Raw genomic sequence first — 20,416 nt, 5'->3', positions numbered from 1 at the left:
TTTTTTAGTAGAGACAGATGGGGTTTCACCGTGTTAGCCAGGATGGTCTCGATCTCCTGACCTCGTGATCCACCCACACTGGCCTCCCAAAATGCTGGGATTACAGGTGTGAGCCACCGCACCCAGCCCCTTCAAGCAACTCTTCACACCAAATTAAGACCCACTGAAAAAACAAGTTTTAATGATCTAAGCCCTCAACCAGAATACATAAGAAATAGACTCTTGGTGGTTTTTTAGGATAATCAGATCTCTATTTTGTTTCAACTCTTATAAATGAAAACTACCCCAAAAAAATTAAAAAACATGTTTTCCTGTCTCAGAAAGCAATAATAAAAATAACTCAGTACTTTTTTTCCTTTCTTCTAAAATTTTTTTTTTTTTTTTTTTTGAGACGGAGTCTCGCTCTGTCGCCCAGGCTGGAGTGCAGTGGTGCAATCTCGGCTCACTGCAAGCTCCACCTCCCGGGTTCACGCCATTCTCCTGCCTCAGCCTCCCGAGTAGCTGGGACTACAGGCGCCCGCCACTGCGCCCGGCTAATTTTTTGTATTTTTAGTAGAGATGGGGTTTCACCGTGGTCTCGATCTCCTGACCTCGTGATCCGCCCACCTCGGCCTCCCAAAGTGCTGGGATTACAGGCGTGAGCCACCGCGCCCGGCCCCTTTCTTCTAAAATTTTAACATATCTCAGCTTCCTCATTTTAAACATTTAGACTTGGTTTAATAAGCTTCACTAAGTCCTGCAGCTAGTGTTATGAAATTACAGCATTTTCTAGTTTCAATATAATATTTTATATCCCACAAAAATTTCATTTTTTGGTCATATTCTTCATAGCTAAAACTGAAATATTAGTTGCTGTTTTTGGCTTAAATATCAAATACTGGCACAGATAATGTATGATATGACCTCCTAAATCTTCCTTTTGAAAAATAATTCCTATAAAACTGCTTGGTTTCATGCTTTTTCTCCCAAAAGAAATATCCAGCCAAAGGACGAATTCCAGCTAACTGAAGGTTCCAGTTAACCGAGTTAATGCTCTAAAATTGGAATATATTCAAAATTGTTCGTATTTTATTATTTCTTCAGCAGTTATAGGCCTCCTTTGAGAAATAAATGTTATTTACTTTCAGTATTAAAAATGTTAGACTATGGGTAATACTGAGGTCTATATTCGACTTTTTTCCACATCGTTACTTCTGAAAAAACGAGGTAACAAATTAAGAAACCATCTTCCCAAAAAAGCTGAAAATTATAGTATTTTTAAAGGAACTAACAGGGGTAGCCACAGAGCTACAGCCTTCAAAGGCTGAGACAGAGTTTCATGATCTAATATCCCCAATACTGCAACCAACAGAATCAATCCTTGAACTTTTTTTTTTTTTTTTTGGTATTTTTGTAGTGGCAAGGTTTCACCATGTTGCCCAGGCTAGTCTCAAACTCCTGGGCTCAAACAATCTACCTGCCTAGTTCTCCCAAAGTGCTGGAATTACAGGGGTGAGCCACCGAGGCTGGCCCCATGATCCTTGAAAATTTACCCACTAATGAATTCCCATATCCACACTGCAGAATTTAAGTTTGGGCCGGGTGCAGTGGCTCACACCTGTAATCTCAGCACTGTGGGAGGCAGAGGCAGGCGGATCACTTGAGGTCAGGAGTTCAGACCAGCCTGGCCAACATGGTGAAACCCTGTCTCTACTAAAAATACAAAAATGAGCCCAGTGTGATGGCATATGCCTGTAGTCCCAGCTACTGGCGAGGCTGAGGCAGAAGAATCTCTTGAACCCGGGAGGCGGAGGTTGCAGTGAGACAAGATCGCGCCATTGCACTCCAGCCTGGGTGACAGAATGAGACTCTGTCTCAAAAAAAAAAAAAAAAAAAAAAAAAAAAAAACAAAACTTAAGTTTGCTTTACACTATGTAATTTTTTTCAGTATATAGCATTTATCTGTAAAGTGAAAATTAGGATGCAAAGCTACTACGCTGTCTAAACTGAAATGCTGTTATCCATCCACCCATTCATTCATTCAATCACACAATACTGGCATGCCTCTGGTGTGCTGGTGACGGGAAACATATGCAAAGCAGATACCCTTCCATCTTGGGGCATATGTTCTACTGAGGGGAAACAGACGATAAACAATTCAATAAGTAAACAACAAGGCATGTTAGAATGGGCTAAGTGCTATGCGAAAAGAAAAAGTGTTGCAGGGAAACAGGATTTAGGGGTTCAGGAAGAGAAATGATTTCAAATAGGATGGTGAGGAGAGGCCTCACTAAGCCTGTGTGCAAATGGAAAAGTAACAGTGAATTTTATGTATTATGTGGCTTCGAAATGCATTACATGGTTGCATTTTTTAAATATTCATATAAGCTTTCTATTTTCTCTGCTTCACTGTTCTATTTCCCGATCTCCATGAAGAAGGCAGGTAGCTGAAGGACATGACCGTCCAGGGCATGCCAAAGATATTTCTTCTAATATTTTGGCTTACTGAATTTGTTTTTAAGATGGAGTCTTGCTTTGTCACCCAGGCTGGAGTGCAGTGGCGCAATCTCGGCTCACTGCAACCTCCGCCTCCTGGGTTCAAGCAATTCTCCTGCCTCAGCCTCCCAAGTAGCTGGAATTACAGGCGCCCACCAGTACACCCAGCTAATTTTTATACAGTTAGTAGAGATGGGGTTTCACCATGTTGGCCAGGCTGGTCTCGAACTCCTGACCTCAGGTGATCCGCTGGCCTCGGCCTCCCAAAGTGCTGGGATTACAAGCGCAAGCCACTGCACCCAGCTCTACTCAATGTTTTTTGAGAACTACAGCTATAATTAAAATAAAATTTGAGGGTCTCTACAAAATTAAGAGTCAAGATGCAATTTATATTAGAAAATCTATCATTTTCTCCAGCAGTCTGTACGTAATCTAACATTAACAATTATTAAAGGTAGCTACAGCATGAACAGTAGTTCATGTCGTACTGCCTTACAGCCGTAAAAAATTCAAATATTAGTTGAAATGATCTCTTAAAACGAGCCCACAGAGTGTCTCCAAACTGTAAATTTACATATGAAATTCACTTGTAATATTTCACAATGAAATTGTTTATTAGCATTTCGTGTTAATAATTCCAAGACATTTTCTAACTTGCAACCTGAAGAAAATGCATACGAATAACTGATGTGTAAAATGTCTTTATTCCGAAGACTAAGAATCTTTAACTACTGTAACTGCACCAAGAAAAACTTAGAGAAAGCAAATTACAAATGACTCAACTAGTCAACACACCTTTCACACAAGATTTCTGCCGGTCTCAGGTAATGAAGATATTCAAAGTTGAAATGTATGCTGTTTAAGTAACCAAGGCAATTAAATAATGACTAACAAATGTAGGTGCTATTTAAGAAAGCACCAATTTTAACAAGAAATGGTATCACTGACTAAATATACTTAAACTGTTCCCAAAATACCCAATCCAAGCACATATTTTTAAAATGTGTGGGTTTTCCCCAAGAGAAGCAAAACTTTGACATTTCTCTTGGATATATTAGAGTTTCAGACCTCCAACCCACATCTGGAAAGAACATTTCAAACTTAGCTTGATGTTACTTTTAAAAATCAAATGGCCAGCAATGAGATACTTAGTGACTAAGATCTGAATTTGACAGAGTCAACAGAATGTTAGAAATGAAATAAAAGAAGTATTCAAAGTTTATCATCCTCGATGTTTAGAAAGGAACATGGAACAAAAGATGCATTTGCCGCCTCTGCCCTTTAATTCGTGAACACCATACTTCTCTCCTTATGTCACGCCAGGGAAGGGAAAATAAGAATTTTTAAAAAGCTTGCTAAATTCAAATATGACCATTTCATCTAGATTTCTATCAATCCTCCTCCCCAAAACTTCTTTTGATTAAAAAAAAATCAGAACAACAGATTTAAGCCTACAGTAGATTCTACAGACTACACCTAGATTACTTTGCTCTAAGGCCAAGGAAAATGTTTACGATTTCAAGATCCACTCAGAAGCAAATACTGTATCTGCAATGCGTAAGCTTTTCGTTGGCAAGACCAGTCAATAGCAGAGGCATGCAAGGTTTAAAAGGTTAAGTGGATGAAGGTTAAAAGCTAATAATAAATTAGCCAAGAAATATTTCTTCCCACCGAGCCATAAAATAATTTCGGTCCTACAATACTAAAAAACCAGAGAGGTTTCTCGTTTTTGTAGAGGACATCTAACCCTCCACGGTCTAAATGACCGTCAGAAAAACAGCACCAAGGCACCAGGGGTAGCAGAGACGGAGATTTCTAACACTGGGTGAGCCCGCGGTCGCAAATCTCATCGCGATTTCACCTTTGGGTGAAAAGGTGGGAGGGAAGCACGAAGTTTCAGCCTCAGCTCCACTGGAAACAGACAACGTCTGAAGAACTCTGGGAGGAGGCGGAAAGGGGCGAAGTCGTGGTGTCCGCGGTGCAGCAACACAGAATCGGGATCTTGGAAACGGGATGCGGAGGAGTGGGCTCTTATGTAAGCACACACCAAAACTGTGCGTGCACCCCCCGCCTGATGCACATCTGAGCACACGTACACAGAGCATCTCACCCAGGGGTGCAGCCCCAGCCTGCGTGCGCCGCTGAGCAGGGCGGACTGACCCCTTCGGCCCGTCTGCACGTTCCCCCAAATCAGCGCAGCCACCACCATGGGCTGCAGTGGGGGCGGCCCAGGCCCAGGTGCCCCGCCCGGGACGGAGCCTGGCTTCCCCGGGACGCCTGCAGCGCGCGCCCACAGTCTCCTGCGCCCTGGCCCCGGCTCCGCGAGCCCGACCCCCAACCCGAACCCCACGCCCTGACCCGGCTCCCTGCGCTCGGACCCGACTCCCCGCATCCCGGCTCGAATCCCGGCATCCGGCCCTACTCCCGCACCCGGACCCGAATCCCCGCACCGGGACCCGAATCCCGCACCCGGACCCGAATCCCGCACCGACCCAGCGGCCCGGCCCAGCCCCGGGGCTTACCTCGCGCGGCCCAGACCCCGCCGCCGCACAGCAGCCCGGCCAGCAGCAGCCGGGCGGCCGGAGCCAGCGCGGGCGCGGGGCGGCGCAGCATCGCCAGCCCGGGGCGGGAGCGGCAGGGAGGCGCGCGGGACGCCAAGCGGAGCTCTCGGAGCTCTCGGGGCTCTAGGAGCCTGGGGCCAGCTGCTCCGCGGCGCGGGGAGCTCCGGGGGTCCAAGGAGGAGCCGCCGCCGCCGCCGCCGTGACGCTGGGCCGCGCGCTCAGGACGCGGCGCCCTCCCCGCCTCGGAGCAGCGGCTTGCTGAAGGCAGCGGCAGCAACTAAGATGGCGGCGGCGCTCTCTTTCGGGTCCGGCGAGGGTACCCGGCCGGGGGCGGGGTGGCGGCGGGAGGGGCGGGGATGGGGAGCGGCGCGAGGCGCGCGCGCGGCGGACCCGGGGAGCGCGCGGGCCCGGGAGGGGCGGGGGAGAGGAGCGGAGGGAGCGCGCGCGGCGGACCCGGCAGCGGGCGCGCGCCTCCGAGTCCGTCGGCCCCGCCTGGAGCGCGCGCCCGCGGGGACGCGCCTGGGGTGGGTTCCGAGCGGCCGGGAGGGGCCCGGGGGACTGTATCCCTTTCCCTGGCCGCAGATGGAGAGCCTCAACTCCGCGTCCTTACGCGCGCTCCCGGGCTCCTAAGGCCGGGTGAGCGGTACCCGGGGACCCGCGCCTCCTTCTCCACCCGGAGGACTCATCCTTCCCACCCGCTCCGCCGAGGAGCGCAGACCCCGGCGGAGCAGTGCGGCCCAGGACCCTTGTCACTTCGGACAGGTCGCGTCGCCCCCCAGAACCTCGGGGTCCTCGTCTCCCCAGTAGAGGTGATGAGAGGGGTCACGAAAGGGGGTCCAGGAGACGAGGTCAGCGAAGCGCGCCTGGTAAACAGTTAAGGGCCGCGCAGCACTACCCACACCGGCTCCCGCCCCGGGACCTGCCCCCGGGGAGTCTGTCCTGAATTCACTGAAGGAATCTATTTGTGACTTTCAAAAGGCGGCTGGTGTGCGCGCTCTTTCTCAGTGACATGGTGCGATGCTGGTTCTTGGAAATGCGGAGGTCCGAATGGATAGAGAGGACAGAGAAGCCCTCCCCCTCTACCGTGGATCCCTACAGGGATCTTGGGGTCCTCCCAATTTCCCAGCGCCCAGCGGCCCCCTCCTCCTTTCCTCTGGACCCCTGGCACCCCCCGCAGTGGAGGAAAGGCCTGGAACAGCCGTGGATGGGCGTGTGTGCAGGCACTGTACCCTATGAGACACTACTGGCTCCATTTTGCAGATAAGGAAACTAAGTCAGAAAGGTGAAATGACTTCCTCCGTTGGGACAACTATTGTAAAAAGAATCAGCCCTCAAGGACAGGATGTTCGCATTAGGGGGACACCAACAGCAAAAAGTGGAACCCTAAAATGTTCATTTTTCGAGACTGCTGGAGGAGCTATCCATGAACGTCACTGCTCCAGGTGGGGGTGGAGGAGGCTGGCAGCACTGGAGGCTGGGTGGAGACTCGTTTGTGGGGCGCAGAGGACTTATTTAGGAGACTAGTGGGCAAAGAGCCCAAAAACGTAGATTGAGGTCAGATTGGGGGAATGGACTTGATCCTACAGTCAACAGGAAGACCTGGAACGGCTGGGAACAGCGGTGTGATGTGACCTGGGGAAGGCTTCAAAAGCAATCTGGAATCCAACTCCCTAAGCCGTGTTCCCCGTAAGCGTCCTGCACCAAAGCCTACAGATTCCATCTTGCTAATGTCTCTCCTTCCTTCCCCTGCTCCCCCTCCCCTGCGTGGAAGAAGACCGGACTCTCCTTGACTGGACCCTTCCCAAAGCACCTGCCTGGCCCTGGCAGGCTCCAAGCCACACCCACCACTCCTTCCAGCCAAGGCTTTGAGTCATCCTCTCCCCTGGTGACGGGTGTTGCCATTGCTTCTGCCCCTCCTGGAGTTATAAACTCAGTGAGTGCCTCCCTGCTGCCACCTCATCAGGTCCAGACATCTCTGCTGGGCTTCCCATCCTCCACCCAGCTGACCTCAGGGCATGCTGTCTGCCACCGTCTCTTCTTATTCATTCCCCTCCCAGGGCCAACATCACACTTCCTCCTCCACCCATACCCAAGCCTCAGGTCCTTACAAGGAGCTTCTGGGCTGTCTCCTTCAGGAAGTCCTCCTGCCAGCCCTCCCTCTCCAGCCCCGAGCTGCTCTAACCAAACAGTTCAGCTTTATAATCTGCTGCCTGTGCTGTCGACTGACTAATCCATCAGTGTCCTTTTCTCCTCCCCACTGTATTCTAGTGGGAAGGACCCAGATGCTCTAGTCAGACGGGACTGGACTTCAGTGCTGGCCTCTGCGAATGCAAACGACCTTGGACAGGTTATGGAACTTTCAGAATCTCTTTCCTCACCTGCGAAATGGAACAATATCTACTTCTTAGAGTTGTGAGAATTAAATGAAATGATGCCACATAGATCTAGAAATACCAGGCTTTATGTGGCAAATAAATGAAAGTGCCACATAGAGCCTGGTGTTTCTAGATACATGAGTTTCTTTTTCCCTTCAAGAAGAAGGCTTCTGTACTTCTAGTATACCAGCGAACAGAGTAGGTACTCAATAAATAGTGATGAACTCAATGAATTGCTGAGTTAGGTTTTATTATTATGGAGCTCACATCTCAGAGGGTGAAAAAAGATGTACCCTGTAGATTTCCAGGGACCTTCGAGATTTGCAAAACATAAAATCGGAAAGGTATAATCTCAGAACTATGTTTTCAGTCCATAGACTGATGATGCCAAAAGGGGAAATTTAATGTGTTCAGTTCTATTAAAAACACAAACAAAAGCTCTTCAGTGTCTGGAATCCTGATCCCTTTATCTTCTCACCCTTACTGTCCCTTGAAGAAACAGAGATAGGTCAAAAAGATCCAGCGTCAGGTGGGGCAGATAGACGGCTTGGTGAGCTCAGTGCAACCTGCACCTGCTGGGATTTCACCCACATGAGAGTCCAGCTTGAAAGTCTCGGAAACGGGGGAACCAGTAAACTCAGTTTCTGCTCTGCCTGACAATAGCCTCAGCCACATTGGCACATTTCAAAGGTTTCCCCCATGATGGATTAGTTAATCCTCCAAATGGCCCTGAGACAGGGATCGATTCAGGCTTATGCTATGGTTAGCTGGGAGAGGGGCCTTGCCTGAGCTGAGCCAGCCACTGACAAAGTGGCAGCATCAGAGGCCCTGGAGCCATGGGGAATGAGGCATCACCCAGGCCTGTCCTGAACTGGGAACATAGACTTGAGGATAAGGAGGTGACTTTGTTAGCTGGTGGAGGAAGATCTGTACTTTTGAATGTATAGTGACTCTATCTGAGACAGTAGATGAAGCGCACACAAGAAAATTTTCTGAGATGCTGCACCTTCTGAGATGACTGTTGCTGATACCATATCACAATAACATATCATCTGTAACTCCAGCAACACTCTCCAGAAGGTACTTTTGGCCAGGCACAGTGGCTCATGCCTGTAATCCCAACACTTTGGGAGGCTGAGGCGGGCAGACCACTTGAGGCCAGGAGTTTGAGACCAGCCTGGCCATCGTGGCAAAACTTTGTCTCTACTAAAAATACAAACATCAGCCAAGCATGGTGGCAGGTGCCTGTAATCCCAGCTACTTGGGAGGCTGAGGCAGGAGAATCACTTGAACCTGGGAGGCAGAAGTTGCAGTGAGCCAAGATGGCGCCACTGCACTGAAGCTCGGGTTGACAGAGCAAGACTCCAACTCAAAAAAAAAAAAAAAAGGTACTTTTATTGTTCCTATTTTACAGATGAGGAAAATACCAAATTTGCTCCAGAGTACATTGCTAGAAAGTTGGATCCCTGAGATTCAATTTCATGTCCATCTGAACCCAAAACGGTGCCTTAGCCTCAGTGTGAAATTACCCCACAGATACCAAAATAACCCCTGCACAGGATTCCACAGCTTGGAGCCAGCCTGCTCCCCAACAGTGAGAAGGTGGGGCTTCGAGCAAGCCCTGGCTTTGCCACCTCCGACTGTTGAGGCCGATCTCAGGCCTGGACTTCCACACCGGGGACATGAGTTCCCGGCCCGGAGTTACGGTGAGGATGAAATGAGATCACATGCAGGAAAGCTCTTAGGCAGCAGTGCGGAGCCGCGGAGCCATTCTCAGGCGGGCATGTTACTACTGTTTGGCACAGTGTGGGCTTGGCGGGTGTTTGTGGAGTGGAGCAGGAGGCAGGTAAGCAGTTATTATAGCCGCTTTCCTAATAATGTGCTCGGGAACAAACCCACTCGAAAGCGGCAGCAGGAGAAGGTTATGAGAATCTTGATGAGAGCAGCTGATTAGAAACTCCTGGAAGTTCTTTACTGAAAGAACCGCAGCACCCAGAACCACCACCAGGGTCCCCCTCGGAACCCCAGAAATTACAAGGTGTGGCCCCATCTCTGTGTTCTCGTGTGCCGGCCAGGTCATTTCGTTGCTGTTAAAAGGGATAATTAACGAGAAGGAAAAGGATGCTGTGCTTAGGAGCAAAGACTCTGGTTGGACAAAATGGTGCAAATCCATTTCTGTCCACTTCCTTCCTTTTGGTAAAATTTCAATTTAATTTTGCTTTATAGTATATTAAATATTTGGCTGGGCGCGGTGGCTCACGCCTGTAATCCCAGCACTTTGGGAGGCCAAGGCGGGCAGATCATTTGAGGTCTGGAGTTTGAGACCAGCCTGGCCAATACTGCAAAACCCAGCCTCTACTAAAAATACAAAAAAAAAAAAAAAAAAAAAAGGCCAAAGTGGGCAGATCACCAGAGGTCAAGAGTGTGAGACCAGCGTGGCCAACTTGGCAAAACTCCAAGTTTAGTCTCTACTAAAAATACAAAAATTAACTGGGTGTGGTGGCGGGCACCTGTAGTCCCAGCTACTACTCGGGAGACTGAGGCAGGAGACTCACTTGAACCCAGGGAGGCAGAGGTTGCAGTGAGCCAAGATCGCACCACTGCACTCCATCCTGGGCAACAGAGCGAGACTCCATCTCAAAAAAAAAAAAAAAAAATTAGCCCAGCAGGTGCCTGTAATCCGAGCTACTCGGGAGCTGAGGCAGGAGGATTGCTTGAACCCAGGAGGCAGAGGTTATGGTGAGCCAACTGCACTCCAGCCTGGGTGACAGAGCGAGACTCTGTCTAAAAAAAAAAAAAAAATTTTTTTTAAAAAATAGGGGCCGGGTGTGGTGGCTCACGCCTGTAATCCCAGCACTTTGGGATGCCAAGGTGGGTGGATCACAAGGTCAGGAGATCGAGACCATCCTGGCTAACACGGTGAAACCCCATCTCTACTAAAAATACAAAAAAATAGCCGGGTGTGGTGGCGGGTGCCTGTAGTCCCAGCTACTTGGGAGGCTGAGGCAGGAGAATGTCGTGAACCTGGGAGGCAGAGCTTGCAGTGAGCCAAGATCGCGCCACTGCACTCCAGCCTGGGCAACAGAGTGAGACTCTGTCTCAAAAAATAAAATTATATATATATATTTCCACGGCTCCAAAGTCAAATCTAGAAAGCAGGGTGTTCAGAGAAGTCTAGATCTATTCCTGTTTCCTCCTCCCTATATCCTCCTTCCTTTATAGGTTACCATTTCTTCTATTTTTAGTTTATCTTTCCATTGTGTTTCTTTTTTTTAAGTACAAGCAAATAGTTGTATATATGTCTTTCCCTTTTCTTAGGTAAAATGCAGCAAATCATACCTGCTACTCTGTATCTTGCCTTTTTTACTTCATAAAACATCCTGGAGATCATTCCGTTGCAGTATGTAGTACATACAGTCTTTTTTTAAAAAAACAAAAACAAAAACAGGGTCTTGTTCTGTCACCCAGGCTGGAGTACAGTGGTGATCATTGATCATAGCTCACTGCAGCCTCGAACTCCTGGGCTCAAGCGATCCTCCTGCCTCAGCCTCCTGACTCACTGGGACTTCAGGTGTGCAACCCCCACACCCGGCTCAACATTTGTTTTCCTAGCTTCGTAGTGCTGTCCCGCGTGGACTTACCAGAGTTTATTTAATCAGTGCCCCTTATTGAGGAATATTTTTCCCCTGTTGATGGGTCATTTCCAATTTTTTGTTTTTATGGAATGCTGCAGTGAAGCTTTTTTTTTTTTTTTGAGACACAGTCTCGCTCTGTTGGCCATGCTGGAGTGCAGCGGCGTGATCTTGGCTCACTGCAACCTCCGCCTCCCGGGTTCAAGTGAGCGATTCTCTTGCCTCAGCCTCCCAAGTAGCTGGGACTACAGGCACGCGCCACCACACTCAGCTAATTTTTGTATTTTTAGTAGAGACGGGGTTTCACCATGTTGGCCAGGTTGATCTCAAACTCTTGACCTCGTGATCTGCCCGCCTCAGCCTCCCAAAGTGCTGGGATCACAGGCGTGAGCCACCACGCCCGGCCTGCAGTGAAGCCTTTTTGTACCTTTTGCCATTTTTGCCTCTTTCTACCTGTGTGACCTTGGGTAAGGCCTTTCACCTCTCCAATCTCAGCATCTCCATCTGTAAAACAGAGACAAGCCCTCCCCACTGGGTGGTTGTGAGGAACAGATGAGGTGATGTGCAAAAAGCAGAGCACAGGGCCGATTCCCAGAAGCAGGTGTTAACCAGCACCTGCTGTTACTAGCACCCATTATTGTTCATGGCTAGGAGCCTTAAGCTACTCCTAGAAGCAGGTGTTAACCAGCATCTGCTATTACTAGCACCCATTATTGTTCATGGCTAGGAGCCTTAAGCTACTGTGGCAGTTGCAGCAACCCTAACTTAAGAAGCGGCACTTCAGGCCGGGTGTGGTGGCTCATACCTGTAATCCCAGCACTTCGGGAGGCCGAGGTGGGCGGATCACAAGGTCAGGAGATCGAGACCATCCTGCCCAACATAGTGAAACCCCATCTCTACTAAAAATTAAAAAATTAGCTGGGCGTGGTGGTGCATGCCTGTAATCCCAGCTACTCGGAGTCTGAGGCAGGAAAATTGCTCCATCTTTTTTTTTTTTAAGATGCAGTTTTGCCCAGGCTGGAGTGCAGTGGCATGATCTTGGCTCACTGCAACCTCCACCTCCCGGGTTCAAGCGATTCTCCTGCCTCAGCCTCCCAAGTAGCTGGGATTACAGGCATGCACCACCACGCCCAGCTAATTTCTGTATTTTTAGTAGAGTCGGGGTTTCTCCATGTTGGTCAGGCTGGTCTTGAACTCCCAACCTCAGGGGATCCGCCCACCTCAGCCTCCCAAAGTGCTGGGATTACAGGCGTGAGCTACCGTACCCAGCCTGTTTCAGACTCTTTCTAATGCTCTCTATGGCTCTCCATTTGCAAAGGAAGAACTAAGAGCATTCCCAAAGCATGAAGCATCAGCCATTGCTGGCTGGTGAATTTCCAGAGAAAGAAAACCTCACCTTCCCCAGAGGCCAGGCAGCTCATGTCTGCACCCCGAAAGGTGGGATGAGGATTGGGGTTTTGTGCTCATGCTGCCTCCCACGGCAAAACCAAAGGCAACACACAGCATGTTCCCCTTCCCTCTGTGGATGGGCAGCCGGGGGAGGTCCCTTGTGTGTGTGTGTGGTGGTGGGGAGGCGGCGGCTATTTTATTCTGCAGCACGAATTATACACCCCAATGCAATATACGGCACACACAACATGTAGGCAAATGTGATCCCTAGCCTCTGGGGATACACAAGCCAAACACGACATGCCTGTCCACACATAGCACCCCAGTGCCAAGAGAATGGGCTGGGTTTGCAGGGAGGAGCAAGAGAGGAGGGAAAGCCTGGGGCAGAAGGGTCACGGCTTCCCCTACACTGCAGAGGAAATGGCACAGAGAAAACAGCACCAAGCTTAGAGTCAGGAGACCTGGGTTCTATCCATAGCTCTATCATAATATGTTGGAACTGGGGGAGGCTGTTGGGTAAGGTGGTTAAAAAACAAAAAAAAAGGAGGAATGTCTTATATGGCCTTGATTCAAATAGACTTGGGTTCCAGTTACTAGCAGAAAAGACCAGACAACCTGATCACTCTGAGCTTCAGTTTCCTCACCTGTAAAATGGGCATAATAATAATACCTCCTTGGGCCAGGTGCGGTGGCTCATGCCTGTAATGCCAGCACTTTGGGAGGTTGAGGCAGGTGGATCACCTGAGATCAGGAGTTCGAGACCAGCCTGGCCAACGTGGTGAAACCCTGTCTCTACTAAAAATACAAAAATTAGCTGGGCGTGGTGGCGGGCGCCTGTAGTCCCAGCTACTCGGGAGGCTGAGGCAGGAGAATTGCTTGAACCTGGGAGGCAGATCTCTTGAACCTGAGATCACGCCATTGCACTCCAGCCTGGGCAACAAGAGCAAAACTCCGTCTCAAATAATAATAATAATACCTCCTTTAGATTGTTGTATTAAGCGAGAGGATACAGATAAAGCGTTTAGCTCAGCGTTTGACACAAGTAGATGCCCAGTTAGGTGATTGCTCTCACAGTGATGACGGTGGTGGTGGTGATATATGTGGGTGTACTTTGAAAAGTCTAGGCCGGGCCAGGCGCGGTGGCTCACACCTGTAATCCCAGCACTTTGGGATGCCAAGGCGGGCGGATCACGAGGTCAGGAGATCAAGACCATCCTGGCCAACACGGTGAAACCCCGTCTCTACTAAAAATACAAAAAAAAATTTAGGCGGGCGTGGTGGTGGGCGCCTGTAGTCCTAGCTATTCAGGAGGCTGAGGCAGGAGAATGGCGTGAACCTGGGAGGCAGAGCTTGCAGTGAGCCAAGATAGCACCACTGCACTCCAGCCTGGGCAATAGAGTGAGACTCCATCTCAAAAAAATAAATAAATAAGGAAAAAAAATGTCTAGGCCAGGTGCAGTGGTTCACACCTGTAATCTCAGCACTTTGGGAGGCCAAAGCAGGCAAATCACCTGAGGTCGGGAGATCGAGACCAGCCTGACCAACATGGAGAAATCCCATCTCTACTAAAAATACAAAAATTAGCTGGGCGTGGTGACACATGCCTGTAGTCCCAGCTATTCAGGAGGCTGAGGCAGGAGAATTGCTTGAACCCAGGAGGTGGAGGTTGCAGTGAGCCAAGATCACGCCATTGCACTCCAGCCTGGGCAACAGAGCAAGACTCCATCTCCAAAAAAAAAAAAGAAAGAAAAGAAAAGTCTAAGGAGGAGATGGGCACAGTGGCCATGCCTGTAATCCCAGCACTTTGGGAGGCTAAGGCGGGCGGCCACCTGAGGTCAGGAGTTTGAGACCAGCCTGGCCACCCATGGTCAATATGGTGAAACCCCATCTCTATTAAAAATACAAAAATTAGCCGGGAGTAGTGGCAGGCACCTGTAATCCCAGCTACTTCGGAGGCTGAGGCAGGAGCATGGCTTGAACCCGGGAGGCAGAGGTTGCAGTGAGCTGAGATTGCGCCACTGCACTCCAGCCTAGGTGAAAGTGGGAGACTCTGTCTCAGAAAAAAAAAAAGAAAGAAAGAAAGTCTAAGGAGATGATGATGCTATCATAACTACTTTCATGTAGCACATCAGCATTTGCATTTGTAAGTATACTCCCTGTTTCAAAGAGCATCTATATGCATTTTGGTCTAACAGTAATCTCCTGGATGGAGGTTCTTATCATTCCCCTTTAACTGGTGGGAAGCAGGAGTTTAGAGGGGTTGAGTGGCTTGTCAAGACCATTCAACTGACCAGGCACAGTGGCTCACACCAGTAATCTTAATTCTTTGATGAGGCTGAGACGGAAGGATATCTTGAGGCCAGGAGTTCGAGACCAGCCTGGGCCATATAGTGAAACCTCATTTCTCCCCAAAAAAAAAAAAAAGTTAGTCGGGCATGGTAGCAGGTGCCTGTAGTCCCAGCTGCTCGGGAGGCTGAGGCAGGAGGATCACTTGAGCCCAGGAGTTCAAGGCTGCAGTGAGCTATGATGGCACCACTGCACTCCAGCCTAGATGACAAAGCAAGACCCTGTCTCTGAAAAAAGACCTTCCAGCTTTGAAGTACCATAGCCAGGCCTCAGATGAGGCTTCTCTGGCTTTTTGGTGTTTTTTCCTTGACCTTGAAGCTCCCTAGGCCAGAAAACTGCAGTAAAAATCAGAGCCAGACTTCAGGACGTCTAGTCCTCTCCAGCCCCCTGCCCATGTAGCTATTTGCGGACACAGCTTTTTTTTTTTTTTTTTTTTTTTTTTTTTTTTTTTTTTTTGAGACGGAGTCTCGCTCTGTCGCCCAGGCTGGAGTGTAGTGGCGCGATCTCGGCTCACTGCAAGCTCCACCTCCCGGGTTCACGCCATTCTCCTGCCTCAGCCTCCCGCGTAGCTGGGACTACAGGCGCCCGCCACCACGCCCGGCTAATTTTTTGTATTTTTTAGTAGAGACGGGGTTTCACTGTGTTAGCCAGGATGGTCTCGATCTCCTGACCTCGTGATCCGCCCGCCTCGGCCTCCCAAAGTGCTGGGATTACAGGCGTGAGCCACCGCGCCCGGCCTAGGGACACAGCTTTTTTTCCTCCTTCCTCTTCTGGGTGACAGGGATTAACACCCACCCCGCCCCTAGAGATCTAGAAATACAAATACAGCCCACACATTGTTCTGTGGGCTAGCCCTCCAGGAAACAATCTACATTCATTTCTGATTTTATGCTGGTGGCAATCCCATGCAATGAATACTATTATTATTATTATTATTAATTTTTTTTGAGATGGAGTCTCACTGTGTCATCCAGGCTGGAGTGCAGTGGCATAATTTTGGCTCACTGCAACCTCTGCCTCCCAGGCTCAAGTGATTCTCCTGCCTCAGCCTCTCTAGTAGCTGGGACTACAGGCACCTGCCACCACACCTGGCTAATTTTTTGTCTTTTTAGTAGAGATGGGGTTTCACCATGTTGGCCAAGCTGGTCTTGAACTCCTGGCCTCAAGTGATCCACCCACCTCTGCCTCCCAAAGTGCTGGAATTACAGGTGTGAGCCACTGTGCCCGGCCTTATGAATACAATTAGTATCCTTATTTTACAGAAGAGGACACTGGGGCTCAGAGAGGTTATGCGATTTGCCCAAAATCACACAGCAAAGTGGTAAAGCCAGGATTCAAACCTAGATCCGTGGCCCTAAAGCTGACGCTCTTCCCCACATTACTGCTCTGATGGTGAACGTTTCTGCAAGGCCATGAGTAGACAGAGGGGCACCAAGGTGGAAGAACTGCTTGGCTGCTGGTGTCCATCCTGTTTGATAGCCCCCTCCAGATCTGAGAACTCATGCTATGGTGAGTGTCAGAGTGGAGCCAAGACACTGGGATGGAGCAGTGGCGGGAGGGGGGTCCCTGACCGTAGGCTGCCAGGAAGTCCTCTCTATGCAAGGACAAACCTGTCTTGATCATCCCAAGCCAGAGCACACACTCACACTCGTGCAGACCTGCCTCCTCACTTGCAAGCAGCCCTTTCAGGTGTCCACACCCTTCTCGAACCTTCTCTCATTTAACCCTGGCTCTGCTACTTCCTAGTTCTGTGGCTTCTCTTGTCTATTTCCTCATCTATAAAATGGGATAGTAATGACATGGGCCTCATAGGGATGTTGTGTAGATTAAATATGATAAAGCATGGGCTGGGCACGGTGGCTCGTGCCTGTAACCCCAGCACTTTGGGAGTCCGAGGTGGGCGAATCGCTTGAGATCAGGAGTTTAAGACCAGCCTGGCTAATATGGTGAAACCCTGTCTCTACTAAAAATACAAAAATCAGCCAGGTGTAGTGGTGCATGCCTGTAGTCCTAGCTACTTGGGAGGCAGAGGCAGGAGAATCGCCTGAACCCAAAGGGTGGAGGTGCAGTGAGCTGAGATCGTACCACTGCACTCCAGCCTGGACAACAGAGTGAGACTCCGTCTCAAAAAAAAAAAAATTATAAAAAACAGCAACAACACAACACATGAAATGCAGGTGTCCGAGGTGTCCAGCCCACTGCGAGTGCTCAGTGAACGGTGGCTCTCATTCTAGCTAGGACCGTTATTGGGCATCCCACAACCCCCAGGGCATGGACAGGGTAGATGCGGCTGACCCTCCTCCTCTCCTCCGCCCTCTACCTGGCCAAATCCTTCTAGTTCTTTGAGTCACTGAGGACTGAGTCCCTGGGTCTCTGATGAGGGAGACCCAGCTAGGTGCCTTCCTCCCAGAGCCTACCCTCCCTGTGGACCTGACCCTCGCCCCCAGGCATCTCCAAATGCCTGATCTGGGGCCCAGAACGTCCCAGCAAGCCTTGTTGACAAGGGCCTGCCACTGCCCCATTCCCTGTCCAGCCTGCGGGAAAAGCTGGGAAGGAAATGCTTACCCAGGGAGGGACGTCTCTGCTTCTATTCCTGTGTGCACCCCGCTGCCAGGGACCCCCCAAGGCCTCTGCTTTCGAGTTCCCCTTGGGCCTGAAGGGGCAGCAGGAGGGAGGGTGATTCCTGCCTCCTCTCCCTTCTCGCTCAGCCGGCCTCATTGAAGTTGCAGCGCTGGGACTTTGATCATCAGAGGGCATTGATTTAGGGGATGCAAATGAGAAGACTGCCGGTCTGAGGAAGACAGGCTTCTCCCCTGACAGCCAGTGGATGGGGCTCCGAGAATTCTCAATGAGCCTCCCTGCAGCTGGCTTAGCAGGAGCCAGGGAGGAGCCCGGAGCAGCCTGGGAAAGGCAGGGAGGCAAACTGGAAGTGCGCTGGAGCAACATGGGCCCCTCCCACTCTGCCCAGACCATGGGAAGTAGGGATGACCTAGTGGCCCGGAGAGGGGTGGTGTGGAGGAGTCTGTGAATCTCCTTCCTCCCCTGGTCCTTGGCAGCACAGGCCCAGCTTGGAGCTGTGCCGAGTGGGTGAAGAAAGACCACCTGAGCTGCAGGCTGAAGCCTCATTCTGTCCCTGGTCTGCTGCAGCCAAGCCAGGGAGCTGAAGGAGGAGGCAGATGGGCAGGCCGAGGGCAAGGAGCCTCCACACATGGTGGAGGGAGAGGGAGGCTCTGCCTGGCGCCAGCGCTGGGCAGGAGGTGCTGCATGTTAAGACCACAGCGAGTGCCAGCTTCCAGCCCTGCGCAGGCCACCTTCCAGCTGCAGGAGGCAAGCACGGGCAGGACAGTCTCCAGATAGCCTGTCTCTGGGGCCATGGAAACACAGAGCACTCAGGCCTGCTGCTGAGACGGGCACCAGGAAGAAGGGACATGAGCATTGTGCTACAGCACTCGGCCATCTGCCCCTGGACCTGTCTGCCACTCTAGGGATGAGGAGAGATGGCAGCCCTGAGCGTCATGTCTCCAAAGCCAACCCAGACCTGCCCCAGGGCCCCCAAATAGTCCTCACCTGTATGTGAGTCACACCGTGCCGCAGAGAACAACCCCCAGAGCACCTGAATCACTTCCTCCCTGCACCAGGTGTCTGCCAAGGCGTCTGCCAAGGCCCCAGTCAGGCTGCCACAGTGTCAAGACTTGCAGAAGGCTCTGGAAACCTCGCTTCTGCAGCCTGAAGCTAAGAGGCCCTTGGAAACCTTTATCTTGCCTCTAGCCAAAAAGGCCAGGCTTTGGTGCCTGGCTCTGGACAGGATCCAACCAGGGTGCCCCACTGTCTTATCCATCCCCTCCTCTGAGCTTCCCCCGGAGATTTGCCCTGAGCAGGATGAAGGGGAAACGGATGGGAATTTGTTCATCTTTGCTAATTTGAAAAGGGGCATAAACAGTGGAGCTCCATTGCATGGCTCTGCAGAGGGTGTGGTTTAGGTCCAATTATGTGCGATTAGTGGATTTGTTCTTTGTTCTGTGGCATATTAATTGCAGATCTGGTATTCTGGCAATTAACACAATTATGGGGTCCGTTTCTCTTCCGGCAGGTCGTAAGCCACATGCTTTCGGCCAGGGAGTTCGAGCTGGTGAGAGGGAGGGGGATACCCGTGAGGAGAACGTCCACTGTTATATGGGTTCAATTATGTTCTCCCCCAAAACTTAGATCTTGAAGTCCTAACCCCCACTACCACAGAACGTGACCTTATTTCGAAACAGGGTCTTTACAGAGGTTATCAAGTTCAAATGCAGTCATTAGGGTGATCCCAAATCTAATAGGGCTGGTGTCCTTATAAAAAGAGGAGGTTAGCACTGGGCACGGTGGCTCACGCCTGTAATCCCAACACTTTGGGAGGCCAAGGCAGGCAGATCACAAGGTCAGGAGATCGAGACCATCCTGGCTAACACGGTGAAACCCCGTCTCTACTAAAAATACAAAAAATTAGCCAGGCGTGGTGGCGGATGCCTGTAGTCCTAGCTACTCAGGAAGCTGAGGCAGGAGAATGGCATGAACCTGGGAGGCAGAGCTTGCACTGAGCTGAGATAGTGCCACGGCACTCCAGCCTGGGTGACAGAGCAAGCTCCATCTCAAAAAAAAAAAAAAAAAAAGAGAGAGAGGTTAGGAGGTTAGGACACACTCACAGAGGGAAGACAACATGAAAAGACATAGGAAGACGGCCATCTGCACACAAGCCAAGGAGAGCGGCCCGGGACACCTTCCCCACAGCCCTCAGAAGGAGCCAATTACTGCTTGGGAGTCTGAATGTAGAATGAAAGAAAGAGAGAGAGAAAAAAGGAAAGAGGGAGAGAGCGATAAAGAAAGGAAAGAGAGAGAAGAAAGAAAAGAAAAAAGGAAAGAAACAAAGAGGAAGGAAGGGAAGGAAGGAAGGAAAGAACGAAAGAAAGAAAAGGGAAGGAAGGAGGGAAAGAACGAAAGAAAAGGAAAGGAAGAAGAAAGAAAGAAAAAGAAAGAGAAAGAAAAAGAAAGAGAAAATTTTAAGGCTGGGCGCAGTGGCTCATGCCTGTAATCCCAGCACTTTGGGAGGCTGAGGCCGGCAGATCATATGAGCCCAGGAGTTTGAGACCAGCCTGGGCAAGATGAGGAAACCTCATCTCTACTAAAATACAAAAATTAGCTGGGCACAGTGGCAGGTGCCTGTAGTCCTGGCTACTCGAGAGGCTGAGGCAGGAGAATTGCTTGAACCCGGGAGGCGGAGGTTGCAGTGAGCCGAGATTGCACCACTGCACTCCAGCCTGGGTGACAGAGCGAGATCCTGTCTCCAAAAAATGAACAGATAAATAAATTTTAAAAAGAAAGAACGGGCCGGGAGCGATGGCTCATGCCTGTAATCCCAGCACTTTGGGAGGCCGAGGGGGGCGGATCACGAGGTCAGGAGATCGAGACCATCCTGGCTAACACAGTGAAACCCTGTCTCTACTAAATATACAAAAAAATTAGCTGGGTTTGGTGGCAGGTGCCTGTAGTCCCAGCTACTCAGGAGGCTGAGGCAGGAGAATGGCGTGAACCTGGGGGGCAGAGATTGCAGTGAGTGGAGATCGCGCCACTGCACTCCAGCCTGGGTGACAGAGCGAGACTC

At 50.3% G+C, this 20,416-nt stretch overlaps 1 protein-coding gene across 8 annotated transcripts in view; it reads right to left on the bottom strand.

Annotated features, from left to right (window-relative positions):
* The window catches only part of CLSTN1 (calsyntenin 1), a 96,135-nt gene extending 90,641 nt beyond the window's left edge, over positions 1 to 5,494 (bottom strand). For 4 of the 8 annotated variants that reach the window (XM_055383959.2, XM_055383972.2, XM_055383963.2 and 1 more), the window contains exon 1: positions 4,337 to 4,947. In XM_055383959.2, coding sequence (XP_055239934.1) covers positions 4,337 to 4,580 — 244 coding nt within the window. In that variant the 5' untranslated portion in view covers positions 4,581 to 4,947. Of the gene's footprint in view, positions 1 to 4,336; positions 4,948 to 4,997 lie in introns of those variants that run through there. The other 4 variants (XM_019010749.4, XM_004024615.5, XM_019010740.4 and 1 more) reach the window with 3 other exon arrangements.
* Between the last annotated feature and the right edge of the window lie 14,922 nt (positions 5,495 to 20,416).

Source organism: Gorilla gorilla, chromosome 1, assembly GCF_029281585.2.
Source record: "Gorilla gorilla gorilla isolate KB3781 chromosome 1, NHGRI_mGorGor1-v2.1_pri, whole genome shotgun sequence".
In the NCBI taxonomy this organism is placed as follows: Eukaryota; Metazoa; Chordata; class Mammalia; order Primates; family Hominidae; genus Gorilla; species Gorilla gorilla.
The sequence above is the reverse complement of the archived record's forward strand: the minus strand, read 5'-3'. Positions and strand labels throughout refer to the sequence as shown.